The 13,821-nt window shown below is 39.3% G+C and overlaps 1 protein-coding gene across 1 annotated transcript; it reads left to right on the plus strand.

The window, feature by feature from the left end:
* The first annotated feature begins 12,475 nt into the window (after positions 1 to 12,475).
* LOC9306854 (probable histone H2AXb) lies at positions 12,476 to 13,525 on the plus strand. Its single transcript, XM_002868678.2, has 2 exons — positions 12,476 to 12,770; positions 13,162 to 13,525. The coding sequence occupies exons 1-2, from the start codon at positions 12,564 to 12,566 to the stop codon at positions 13,381 to 13,383; spliced, it is 429 nt and encodes a 142-aa protein (XP_002868724.1). The 5' UTR covers positions 12,476 to 12,563; the 3' UTR covers positions 13,384 to 13,525.
* Positions 13,526 to 13,821: the final 296 nt, after the last annotated feature.

Below are 13,821 nucleotides of genomic sequence, written 5' to 3' on the forward strand. Positions count from 1 at the left end.
AGAAACTTTTGCAGTTAATGCGACGGTTGCTCTTCCCTTCTTAAGAAAACGGCTCGTCTTTAATGCACTAATTGCCTTTCTCGATTTCCAAAGATGGTTTAACCCACTCGGAAACGCTACCATTAATGGATTTATGGTTCCAAGACAAACCCTAAATCATTATAAATAAAGGCTTACCTACCTCTAGGCTTTATTAAACATGACTCTAGAATCTTACTTGAGAAATATTTTAAGAATGGAAAACGAAACAGTAGCCCCCGTTGATCCCGGCAGTCCACTCTTCTTATCCGGCGACGGCTTTGAACCGGCCGGCGTTCTCTTCCCTCACGCCGTCTTTCACTTTCCTCCGAAGGAGAAGAAAGAGGCTTGCGATTTTATTGACAAGGTAAATATTAAAGTTTTTGATTTAAAACTTCTTGTTTTGTCTTATTCACTCATTTTTATGCTAGGTCGCCGACAAGCACCGTCGCTTGTGTGAAGAGAGGCAGCGGCTGGGACTCAAAAGGCAGACGCTCGAGGCTCGCATCGCTCGGGTGGAAAGGAAGATACGGGCTTTGGAGAGTGATCCCTTTCAATGGGAGTGGCGGAACTTCGATTCCGTTGCTGAGATCCCGAAGATGCTTCGGATGTATCTCCGTGCTAGAGGAGTCCCGGGTCCCGTGAACGCCCCTGTCTTCGCCGTTCCATCCGACAGTGAAGAGGAAGAGGACTTGGAGGAGGAGGCCAGCAACTGCCGGAAACGCGTTCGGGATCGTTCCGAAGTGGATGCCAAAAACAAGGCGTCCACTTCGAAGACTAAACCGGCGATGAAGGAGCCTGTTCCTGAGCCTCTCCCATAAATGTTCTTTAATTTCTTCACTTCTTCTTTTTTTTTTTTTTAAAACTCGTAATGGGCTTCGGCTCCTTTTTATTTATGGAAATATTTGCTACTTTCCTTTCTTTCCAAATATTCTTGGAGATGCGTCTTTTAATGCAGGATCCGTTCGAGGGCATAAATCTCTCCGCGAATCATTCCATTCCTTGGATAGAATCCGCAGCTTGCTAGGGATATGGGGTTCCTATAAATTATAGGTTCAATTCCCCTTTACTCCTCACCACTCTCTTTTTTTTATTTTAGCAGGTATGGAGTTCAATCTACGCTGTTCAGAATCTATGCCCGACTTCTCCAGAATCGGAATGATGAATGAAGATGTTCCAAATGAGCCCAACAGGCAGCCTCCTCCACTTCGCGGCTTCTTGAGATCTCAAATCCGAGCCCCATGTGCTTTGATCAGGGATCTCCCAATCAGAGACCAAGGAACGGCGACGGCGTTCATAGAGGCGCTCGAGCTTCAACACCGGAAGCTTACGTCGGAAAAGAGGAGACTTCGGAAGAGGATTAACCGGATGCAACGCAGGCTTACTACAGTGTCAAGAAGTCTTCACATCCTTGAATCTCACCCCGGAGAGTGGATTGAGCTTGGAATTTCTGACTTTGCTCGAATTCCGGACTGCATGATGCCGATCCTCGATCTTGCTGGTCAAGGAGTTGAAGTGTTCTGCTCATCAACAAGATTTCCATAATCCGAAGTGTACGATGAAGGACATTCCGTTTTTTTTTTTAAATAACGCTCTATTTCCAATCTTTTGTATGTTCGCTTTAGCCGAACCTTCTATTTGCTTCACTTGTTCGCACAGTCGAAACTTTTTCCTTTAATAAAGAAATAAAACAAATTTTATTAATAGCTGAACTCGTTTTCGAGCTGCCTACGTACCCATCTCGGGATCAAGCCACACCGTAGTTCATGAACAATGCGTGTAGCTTTAAACATAAAATTTCTTTAGGTTGATCACATTCCAAGGTCGCTTGACTGGATTGTCTTCTAAATCTTTCAACCTATAAACACCGTTTCGATCCACCTCGGTAATAATGTAAGGTCCTTCCCAATTAATTCCGAGTTTACCGGCACCTTCTTCTTTTCTGTTGTCAAAGACGCGCCTTAATACATAATCTCCCACGAAGAACGGCCTACTTTTAACCTTAGAATTGTAATACCGGGCTGCTGCCTGTTGGTAATTCTGGATCCGAATTAGAGCTTGATCACGCCTTTCATTTATGGTATCTAGTGAATCATTAAGCATTGCTGAATTTTCTTCCTCATTTAATGGTGCTTCTGTTCGGCGAAGTCCGGGCACATTGAGTTCAGCTGGTACTACCGCCTCCATGCCGTAAACCAAAGAGAATGGAGTTTCTCCTGTAGGTCGCCTAGGGGTTGTACGGTAAGCCCATAGGACGGGCTGGAGTTCTTCATACCATCCTCCCTTCAGATGACTTAAGCGTTTCTTGAGGTTGCTTAATATTGTCTTGTTCGCGGCTTCAGCTTGACCGTTTCCTTGCGGATATCGTGGAGTAGAATAACTAACTTTGATTCCCCAGTCTGCACAAAAGGCATCAAACTCGTGTGAAATGAATTGTGGTCCATTATCGGTGACTATTTCGTATGGAACTCCATGTCGACATATAATGTTTTTCCAAATAAAGGTCTTCACCGCCGAATCCTTGATACCAACATACGCCTCAGCTTCAATCCATTTTGAAAAGTAGTCCGTAAGGACTAAAAGGTACTGTACACCTCGAGTTGATTTGTGTAATGGTCCAATGATGTCCATTGACCACCTCATGAATGGGTATGGGGCGGAAATGGAGGAGAATAACTCCGACGGTTGATGGATTAATGGCGCATGGAGTTGGCAACGCTTGCATCTTTGGGCGAACTTAACACAATCTGTGATCATAGTGGGCCAAAAATACCCCATTCTTTTAACTTTAAAAGCCATAGCTCTTCCTGATGAATGACTCCCACATAATCCTTCATGCACTTCGCTCATGACGATTTCGACTTCGGGCCCAAAAATGCATAATAGGTAAGGGTCACTGACACCTCGTCTGTATAACGCATCCTTTGATAGACAAAATTTCGCGCTAACGACTTTCATTTTCCTGGCCTGCCATTTATTCTTTGGGAGCTCGCCTGTCGTGATGTAGTGCTTTATTGGCTCCCTCCAGTCAGCCCCCCAATCTTTAGCCGGAATTTGGTCAACTTTGTGAAATATTCGTGGCTCTGGTTCGGGATGCTCGTTTGGTTCAAGAATATCCTCCTGGATTAATGGCTCGGTTTCTAACGTCGTTTCTGGAACCACTTCTTCAGCTAAGACAACGGGTTCCTTGTTAGATGTATTTGATCCCTTTGATTTCCTGCGTTTGTTGGGTGGCGGTTCGACCTCTGGTTCGCCACGGTCGCGTGCCGCTGCTCGAGACCTTGTAACGACGAGGGGTTCCTTGCTGTCTTGAATGCTTCGCTCCGAGATGCATTCTACTGGAATAACTCTCTTTAACTCAGGATCTGATGTTGACGCCAATGCGGCAAGTGCATCCGCAGTTGTATTCTCTCCCCGAGGTATGCGGATTAATTCGAATTTCGAGAAATTTTTAGATAAATCCTTCACCACTTCAAGGTACGCTTCCATTCTTGAATCTTTGGCTTTATAGTCTCCATTAAATTGGTTAACTACTAATTGCGAATCGCAATAAGCCAATATTTCCTTAGCCCCAACTCCTTGTGCTAGTCGAAGTCCGGCAATAAGGGCTTCGTATTCTGCCTCGTTGTTGGAGGCATTGAATAACAATCGGAATGATTGTTCTAGAATTTCTGATGTTGGAGATTCCAACTTGATTCCCACCCCGGATCCTTGTTTTGTTGAAGACCCGTCTACGTGTAATTTCCATGTTTGGTTCTCCGGTTGCTCTATCGTTCCAAGTATTGGTAGTTCGGTCAGGAAGTCCGCTAAGACCTGAGCCTTCATACTGATCCGGCTTTTGAATTCTATGTCGTACTCACTTAATTCCACTGCCCATTTTGCCAAACGTCCGGACTGACTTGGACTATGAAGTATTGTTCGGAGTGGTTGGTTAGTTAATACTTCAAGCGGATGGGATTGAAAATATGGACGCAGCTTTCGAGCCGAAGTTACCACCGCGAGTGCAAGTTTTTCCATCATTGTGTATCTGGTTTCCGGATCCGTCATTGACTTGCTCACGTAGTAAATTGGTTTCTGCTCCCCACGGTCTTCCCGAACCAAGACTCCACTAACCGCGTGGTTTGAAACTGATACGTACAAGTAAAGTTTTTCCTCCGCTTCTGGTTTGGACAGTACAGGTGGAGTGGTTAAGTATGCCTTAAGCTGCCCAAAAGCTTCTTCACACTTCTCATCCCAAAGGAATCCTTTGTTCCCTTTTAGAATTTGGTAGAAAGGCAACGACTTATCTGTTGATCTCGAGATAAAACGATTCAAAGCCGCAATCCGCCCAGTCAACCGTTGTACTTCTTTGAAGTTTCTCGGAGATGGCATGTTTAGAAAGGCGTTAATTTGATTTGGATTGGCTTCAATCCCTCTTTCTGTCACGATATAGCCAAGAAATTCTCCGGATGGGACTCCAAATGTGCACTTCGCCTGGTTCAGCTTCATTTGATATTTATTGAGAATATCAAAACATTCCTCCAAATGTTTAACATGATCTTCTTTCCTCAACGATTTAACCAACATATCATCTATGTAGACTTCCATAGTCTTCCCGAGGTGATTGTGAAACATTTTGTTCACCAACCGTTGGTAAGTTGCTCCTGCATTTTTCAAACCAAAAGGCATTATCTTGTAACAGTAGATACCTCTGTCTGTGATAAATGACGTCTTTTCTTGATCTTCGGGGTTCATCATTATCTGATTATAACCCGAGAAGGCGTCCATGAATGTTAATAGCTCATTTCCAGCGGTGGACTCTACGAGTCGATCTATATGCGGGAGCGGGAAACTATCTTTGGGACATGCTTTATTCAGGTCTGTAAAATCGATGCAAACTCTATCTTTCCCATTCTTTTTCTTGACAACGACAGTGTTTGCTACCCATTCCGGATATTGCACTTCTCTTATAGATCCTATCTTCAAAAGTTTATCTACTTCGTCATTTACTATTTTGGCTCGCTCCACTCCGAGCTTTCTTCTTTTTTGTTTCACCGGTTTGAAGCTTGGATCCACGTTTAGTTCATGACAAATTACACTCGGATTTATGCCAGGCATGTCTGCTGCTGACCATGCAAATGATGCTTTGTTTTTCCTTAAGAGTTCGATCAAAGCTTCTTTTATTTGGCCAGTCAAAGTTGCTCCAATTCGAATTTTCCGATCTGGTTTGTCTTCTTCCAATACCACTTCGACTACCACATCCTCTTTTTCCTGCCCACTAGGAAATTTCTGCCTTAGTCCTTCTTTTGCGGGCTTTGTTAATTGCTATTGGATCTTCAAACGGTGGCTAGCTAAGTAACATGTCCGTGAAGCTTCTTGATCTCCCCGAATTGTTTCCACCCCATTTGATGTTGGAAATTTGATACATTGATGATATGTAGAGGGGACTGCTTTCATTCGATAAATCCAGGGAGTCCCGAGGATAATATTGTAAGCTGCGGGCTTATCGAAGACAACAAAGTCCACGATCTTCGATACCTTCTTGGCAAGGACCGGTAGCTTGATTGTTCCGAGAGACATGGCTGACTCGCTTGTGAACGCAACTAACGGAGATGGGGGTCCTACTATGTCTCCTCGGCTGATTCCCATTTTTTCTAGAGTACTTAAAAAGATCAAGTTGACCGAACTGCCTGTATCTATAAGGATCCTTGATACTTCGAAGTTAGCGACATCAAGAGTAATGACTAGAGCATCATCGTGCGGTCTTTCGAGATGCCGTGTTTCTTCTTCGTTAAATGATATTGAGGCACCTTGAAAATCAATTTCTTCGCTCAAGCTTGCTTTGAGTAAGACATTTCGTCTATGCTTTTTGATGGAACTTATTGAATCTCTGCAAAATCTGGAACCTCCTAGAATCACATTGATCTTACCCTTCGATCTTCTTGGTTCTTCCTCGTTGGATAACCTTGGTCTTTTGGAATCTTGATCTTTGGAGTTTTCCTTTGCTTCGTGGTATTCCTTCACAAAATCTTTTATATCGAATTTAGAAAGATCGCCGCTAGCCCAAAGCTCTGCGAGGTGCTTTTTAAGAACGCTGCAATCCTTGGTTAAATGTCCGGTTACTTTATGAATGTCGCAATATAGACTTTCATCACGGACCCAAGTGTTTGATCTTCCTTTCCCTTGGAATTGCTTCCCGACGGTATTGTTGAAGGGTTGTGACCCAAACTTCTTTGGTCCCTTGCTCTCCCTAGGCTCGAACTTCCTGGTAGGGACGGTGATTGCCGACTTTTCTTGTTTATTCCTTTTGGCAAAACTTTCTTTTTCGTCCTCTACCTCCATCCAGTTGTTCGCGCGGAAGAGTGCATCCTGAATTGTGTCTGGTTTATGAAGTATTAAGTCTTCTTTAAACCTTGAATCATGTCGCAATTCTTTTTGTAAGGCAGATAAAGCTGATTGCTGTGAGATTCTTGGGAGTTTTGACAGCACTCCTTTGAATTTGGTGATGAAAACTCGAAGTGACAAGAAAAGTCGATAGTTCGTCGAAATTGCTGATCGAACCCGGCTCTAATTGGGTGAACCACATTAGAGCTTGGCCACATAGATTCTCCGAAAACAGCTTGCAATAGCCTGCGTCCTCATCAGCTTCATCCAATTCGACTCTTCCTGCAGCGATCAGAAAAGCTGCGAGATAGCTTTTTGGATCCTCCAATCCGCTGTAAGGGTCCAATTTGAGTTTCCGGGAATCTTTGATCCTCAAACTCGCAATTCGCGAGATGAAAGGTGTTCGCCTAGCTTCTTCAATGACTCGATTGATGTCTGGCTCTGAAATTGTAGCTTGATGAAATTTTGATTTCATTTCTTTTAATTCCTGGCTAACCTTCTTCATGGTCTCGAACTGGTCGAGGTTCTCCTGCTCATACTGAGCTGCAAGTTGTTCTTCATCCCCGAGCTGCGTTTCTTCCTCCAACGTCTGAGCTACATTATTAGTAGCACCGGGGGTTGTTTGTCCGTTGGTTTCATTTTGTGCAGCGGAACTTGGCGAGTTGAATATCCCTCTTCGGATTCCCACCGGGTTTCCTGCACTTAAAGAGCGAACACGAGTTTATATAGTATTGACGTTTTGACTAAGAGATACCTGGGATGTTTGCAACGTATCGACGGCCTTTTCCACATCCGAGAACTTTTGTTATATGTCCGACATGGTTTGCTGCATAGCTTTGAGGGTTTCGGCCAATGATGTCTCAGCGGCGTCTCCTCCGGACATTGTTGCTTATCTCGGAAGTGTGATAAAGAAAAAATCTGACCACTCAAGAACCTAATATCCCCACAGACGGCGCCAAAATGTGGATGTCGGATTCACACACTCAAGTATTTTATTAAGTAGGAAAGATTATTCTTGAGGGACAAAAATGAATATGTAAAAACTTGTAGATTGATACGAAAATTGCTATATTATTTCTTTCTTGAGAGGAAGATCCCCTTTACATGGCCATTGGCCTCTATATTTATACCTAGGTAAACGTCATTAAAATGAGTAATTAAGTACAATTATTCCTTCTTAAATGTGTCCGTTTTGATTCTTCGACTTTAATGCTCAACGTTTGAATTTGAGTTGACTCTGATCTTCATGGGCCTCGCCTCTTTTGGCCCAAGCGTCCTTGAACCGACTTTCCCGTGTCTTCTACACCGAACTCGTGTCACAGTGCAGTCACTTCGGATTCTCGAAATGGTGACAACCACTTCGACCGTCCCTTCGGCTCACGGGTCCATTGGGCTCCTTTATGGGCCATTATCTTGATTACGTGGCAATCTTTGGTTGGTCTCGTACTTCCGGTGCGGGATCCGACACCAACAAGCGGGTCTCCTTGTCGTAAACCCCTCTCTGGTATTATTAGTCCTCTAGGTTGTCCATTAAGGAGAACTCTATATTGGACTGTTGTAATACACCACATTATCCATTTAATCCATTTTTCACAGAAACCCAATTTTCTTAAGACCTTCTCTATGAAAGTCCATTCCACCCTATCATAAGCCTTGCTCATATCCGTTTTAATGGCCATGAATTTGCCTTTACAGGACGGGTTAGTTCTCAACCCATGGAACATCTCTTGTGCAATGAGAATATTATCTGAAATCAATCGTCCTTCTACAAAAGCTGATTGTGTTTCCGAAATCAGTTTTGGTAGCACCGTCTTTAGTCTTTGGCAAAGGATCTTCGATATAATTTTATACCCAACATTGCAAAGACTGATAGGCCGTAATTCCATCATCCGTGTCGGTCTTTCCGTTTTTGGAATAAGGCAAATATTAGTCGTATTTAACAGTTTATCAAAAATTTCATCCTCTAAAAAGGAATTGACCAAAGAAAGAAGGTCTGTTTTAATAGTAACCCAAGCCTTTTGGAAAAATAAGGCTGTCATACCATCAGGTCCTGGTGCCTTTTCCGGATGCATCATAAACAGAGCCGTTCTCACCTCACACTCCATTGCGGGTGCTGTTAGAAAATTATTAATCTGATCCGTAATCAGAGTTTGAACTTCTGCCAAGGATTCCTCAAAAGCCTCAGGCTTAGTTGTAGTAAACAGTTCTTTAAAATAAGACACCGCTATATTATGAATATCTTTATCCTCTGCAGATCAAATTCCGTTTTCATCATGTAACCCTGTTATTCGATTTCTAGCCCGTCTTTGTTTTGTTAGTGCATGAAATACTTTGAATTATTATCCCCTAACTGCATCCGAAAGCTCCTACTTTTCTGATGCCAATACAATTCCTCATCTCGATAAGCCTCTTTCAACCGCAATGTTAATTCGGTAATCTCCTCCCGTGGTCTTCTATCATCTCTCTGAGCCACAAGTAATTCCGATTTTAGTTCCTCAATTGTTTGCCGCCCATAGGGAGTTAAATCTTTCCTCCACTGCGAAATAGCCCGCCTACAATTAGTCAATTTTTCTACAAATTTTCCCTCTCCTAACTCAGGGTCAGAATTCCAACCATTTGAAATTGCCTCGAATAATCCTTCCTTCCCAATCCATCTTTTATCAAACCGAAAATTTCTTTTCCCACATGGGATCTTATCCATGAGTGTAGCTACCACCGGTGAATGGTCGAAAGCTACCATTGGTAAATATTCAACGAAAGAATTGCAGAATAATTCATGCCAATCTTCGTTCGCTAAAGCTCTATCCAAACGACACCGTATTGGTTTCTTATCCCGCCAACCCCGCCATGATAACCAGTCTCCGATATATGGGAATTCCAAAAGACCGCAATTTTGAATCATTAAATTAAAAGGTATAAAAGAAGATGCATGTCTTAAGTTACCACCTCTTTTCTCGTGATTTCCGGTTAACTCATTAAAATCGCCTATTAAGAACCAGGGTGTGTCTCTAATCAAACCGATCCGTGTTAACCGTTCCCAAACTTGATCTCTATTTTTCGGAACCGGATCACCATAAACAAAAGTAAGATGTATTGTTTTTCCTTTTACCACTGCCTCAACATCAATTAAACGATTACTTTCATAAATAATTGAAACATTAAAATCATTATTATAATAAAGAGGTAAACCGCCACTACAACCGATAGGATCGACCGTTTTTAAATTTTTGTAACCAAAATGACCGATAAACTCGTTAACTCAGATATAATTTTCTTAAAATCTTAATCAATTAAAAGTTCATTTTACCTAAATTTAGTTATTTGAAAAAAAAATTTAGTTCTTTTTGGTTCACCGAAATACTAAGTCAGTCTAACATGGTTCATATGTACAACTGATTTCTCTATGTTAGGGAAGAGATATGGGGTAATTGGTAGTGTGGTTTTTAGAGCAATAAACATTGGTCTTCCTCACGATCTATTACATGTAATTCGATGAACTCTCCGACAAGTCTCCGATAAATTATTCTAGCATAGTACTATTTTGTTAATTATCCACAAAAATTTGGCTATTTTGTACATATTCTCTATTTTATAATTGATTTAAAATATTTTGTTGGCATTTTTTATAGCACTTGACTCTTCTATAAAATTGCTACACTTTCACCATTTTTTTTTCGCCCGTCTGCTACACTCTCTCTCTAAATCTCATTAATTGTAAACATTTTTTAAAATCTTTGATGTAAAAAAAATCATTTTTTAAATTCTTACAAATATTTTTTTTGTATAATTTTTTAAAATAATTTACAAGTTGTAGCAGACAAAATAAGTTACTTTAAATTTTAATTACTTACAGATTACAAGTTACAACTAGGTTAGAGCCCGCGGTGCCACCGCGGGGAAGATATTTCTTTACGTTTGTTTGTGATTTGATTTTTAATATTGTTCGTGTTTTATTGTTTTTATTAAAATGTGTCTGTAAAGTGTAGAATAATAAAAATCACATAATAAGAAGACATGGACATTTGGATTCAATATTGGTAAGAATAAGGCCCAATCTGAAGCCCAACTTTTGACATAATATTTATGAAATTGGGCTTAGATATGGAAAATGATTAGGACTGCAATATGAAATGTGTCTGTTCAAAGAGTCTAATACGTGTAACGTGTACAAACAACAGAAAACAAAACAAAGGGTAAACGAAGAAGACGAAATCTCCATTCTTCTTCTGCAATGAAATCAAAATATCCCAGAGACCCATCAATTGATAGAGTGCATCTCCGAATTCTATCGTTGTTAGCAAATTTAATGGAATTAAAATCGAAGAGGTAAGAAAAATTCATGTTTTACATCTATAAGATCCATGAAATTTGCAATCGATTCATAATCAGAACTTACAATTCAATAATACATTGTCGAGATTAAGTAGTTATAATAGATGAAAATGATTTATTATACAGGTAGCTTGGGTTGTAGTTTGTGAAGATTGATGTACAGTGAAATAGTGACCTTAAAAATGGCGATAAGGTAAATCGAAAATCGTATATAATTCCTATATCTATCGATTTAGTAAGTTTCAACAAAAGAACTTATATTTTAATGTATTCTATTGATAAGAAATGAAAAACTGTAATTAAGTTAAATAGGTGATGTATCATAATATAAGATAGACTTATTGTATGCATTTTATTTGAATCTCTGTTTTTAAAGTAGTGTTAGCAAATCTGGGGCATATTTTCTTTTTATATAAGATAGACTTATTGTATGCATTATATGATATATCATAAAATGATAAGTTTGTTATGGGGCACATTTTATTTTTCTATATTATAGGGAATAATATAACAATCTATATATACATTTTTGAATGACTTTTAGCAAATAAATCTTGGAGTTGGACCTTATTTACGGATGAATGTCATTGGCATTAATTATTTAAATTTGAAAAATATTAATTAAAGATATTACCAATACGATTTCGAGAATCATAAATTCATATCTTCCTTAATTTTCTGAGTCATTAATGTGATAATCTTTAGGAAATATTTCTCTGTAAAAAAAAAAAAATCCACATTAATGAAGGCATTAAAATCGACACTAACAATTAAATTATTTAGATGTTCAATTATTTTAAGATTCTTATATCTTATTTGATATTTTTTTTTTTAATATCTCATTCTTTAATTACTGCGTTTAGAATTTATTGGCTGTTACCTATTTTTTGGTGAAATTTATTGGTTGTTACTTAATAAGTAATTATGGTGCGTTTATTTTAGTTAATATCTAATTTAAAGGATTTGTATATATATCTTATGGGAACCATTTAAAAGAAATTTTTAAATTAACTTGAATTATATAGCTTTTAAATAAAAGTATTATTAAAAAGAAAAATAACTAAATAATGTTTAATTTCACGGGACGGGTAATATGATGGGACGGGTTTGGGTTGATATTTATAAAAGATCGTATACCACGGGTGAAATCCTAAAATTAACAATCAAAATAATCTATCAAACAAATTACATTTTGATTTTTTTAAGAAAATATAGCCCCGCGGTGTACCGCGGGTTAAAATCTAGTTCATTATATTTCTCAATTAGATTTCCTAAATTATGGTTGATTTAATTACTTTAAAATGATAAATCGATTGAGAAAATGATCAAGTTGCCATATTAGTCGGATTTGTTTTGCAAGGTATATATTGTAGATCCATTTTTATGCTTACGGGTCATTATTGTGTGGATAATTCCTTTTGAAATCGAATGATCAAATTACCATAATTACGGGTCAATTCTCCTCAATTTTTTAATTTAACCCGATCCGAATTGAATTTGTACTTCTCTTTTAATAGTATTGAGAAGAGATTCTGAGCAACCAGAAAAAGAAAAAACAAAAAAAAAAATTATACTAGTTTTTTTTTGTCAATTCTATAGAAAGGTCATACAGAAGAATTCACCGACTTGTTGGAAAGTGGCGGAAAAAAAAAAAAAAAGACCCGCGAGAACTTTAGCAATGGTGCCACGCTGGCAATCCGCGTGATTCATGATTAACCAATCAAAATCCATTATCATAATACTATATATACCAGAAATCACCACCAAAACCCTAAATCACTCCAGTCACAAAACTCAGTCTTCTCTACTCATTTTTCAATCGCCTCTTCAAATTTTCCGATAAATAAAAGATGAGTTCCGGCGCCGGCAGTGGAACAACCAAAGGAGGCAGAGGAAAGCCGAAAGCTACAAAGTCCGTTTCTCGATCGTCTAAAGCTGGTCTTCAGTTTCCCGTTGGAAGAATCGCTAGATTCCTTAAAGCCGGAAAATACGCTGAACGTGTTGGTGCCGGTGCTCCGGTTTATCTCTCCGCCGTTCTTGAGTACCTCGCCGCTGAGGTAACGAACAATCTTCTGATTTCTCGATTCCGATTTTTCAGTTCCTGGATTTTGATTTCGATTGCAAAATTGTGTTTAGTCTTTAGTCTATGATGAGAATCATGTGATTCATTGCGAGGCACGATAAGTTCCCGATTACTCGATCTCTGTTCCGTTAATTTTGATTTGAATTGTGTAATCGGTTTTGTTGTTCGTCAATTGCTTGCTCTATATGAGAATTGAGAATCACTCGGTTGATATATCACTAGAAGTTTGATAATCTTCGGATTTCTCGATTTTTGCGGAATGATTATGATCTACTTGATATGTATTATCGGCTGATTTTTCGATCTCTGCTTAACTGGTTCGATGTTAAGGTGTCTGCTAGAGTCTGATGTTGATATGATCGTAGCTATTGGAGCTTGCTGGAAATGCGGCAAGAGATAACAAGAAGACACGTATCGTACCACGACACATTCAGCTTGCAGTGAGAAACGATGAAGAGCTTAGTAAACTTCTTGGAAGTGTAACAATCGCTAATGGAGGAGTTTTGCCTAATATTCATCAGACACTTCTCCCATCAAAGGTTGGGAAGAACAAAGGCGATATCGGATCCGCTTCTCAAGAATTTTGATTCTTATTTCTTGGTTGAATTTTTAGCTTGTAACATAGACATGGCTCTCTATTCCACAATAGTTTTGGGATTTTCATATGGTTTAAAATCTGTGTTTGCAAATGAAGTTATGAATTTGGTTTGAAGATCAGAAATAGTTAAATTTGATGTCTAGAAATTGCAGATTCAATTGCTTCAATACAAGCACCAATAGGTTTGGCTTTAGCAATTGCTTCTGCAAGTGAAACTCTTGCTTCGCTGTGAGAATGTAATAAGGAGACAGTGTTGGAAACAGCCCATCTTATATGAGCCTCTTTCTCTGTTTCTGTGAACCCGAGCCAACGCAGAACATCGATTAACTGTAGCAACATAAAATTTCAAAAACCGTTAGAGATTATAGTTTCACACTGCATTTCGAACTAGAAAAAGATTGAGATTGCATAAACCTTGACAACATCT

Source organism: Arabidopsis lyrata, assembly GCF_000004255.2.
Source record: "Arabidopsis lyrata subsp. lyrata unplaced genomic scaffold ARALYscaffold_7, whole genome shotgun sequence".
Classification (NCBI taxonomy): domain Eukaryota; kingdom Viridiplantae; phylum Streptophyta; class Magnoliopsida; order Brassicales; family Brassicaceae; genus Arabidopsis; species Arabidopsis lyrata.

Coding starts and splice junctions, on each gene's coding strand:
- LOC9306854 (XM_002868678.2), top strand. CDS start 12,564: ATGAGTTCCGGCGCCGGCAGTGGAACAACCAAAGGAGGCAGAGGAAAG. Junction 12,771..13,161: donor TTGAGTACCTCGCCGCTGAG/GTAACGAACAAT, acceptor ATATGATCGTAG/CTATTGGAGCTTGCTGGAAA.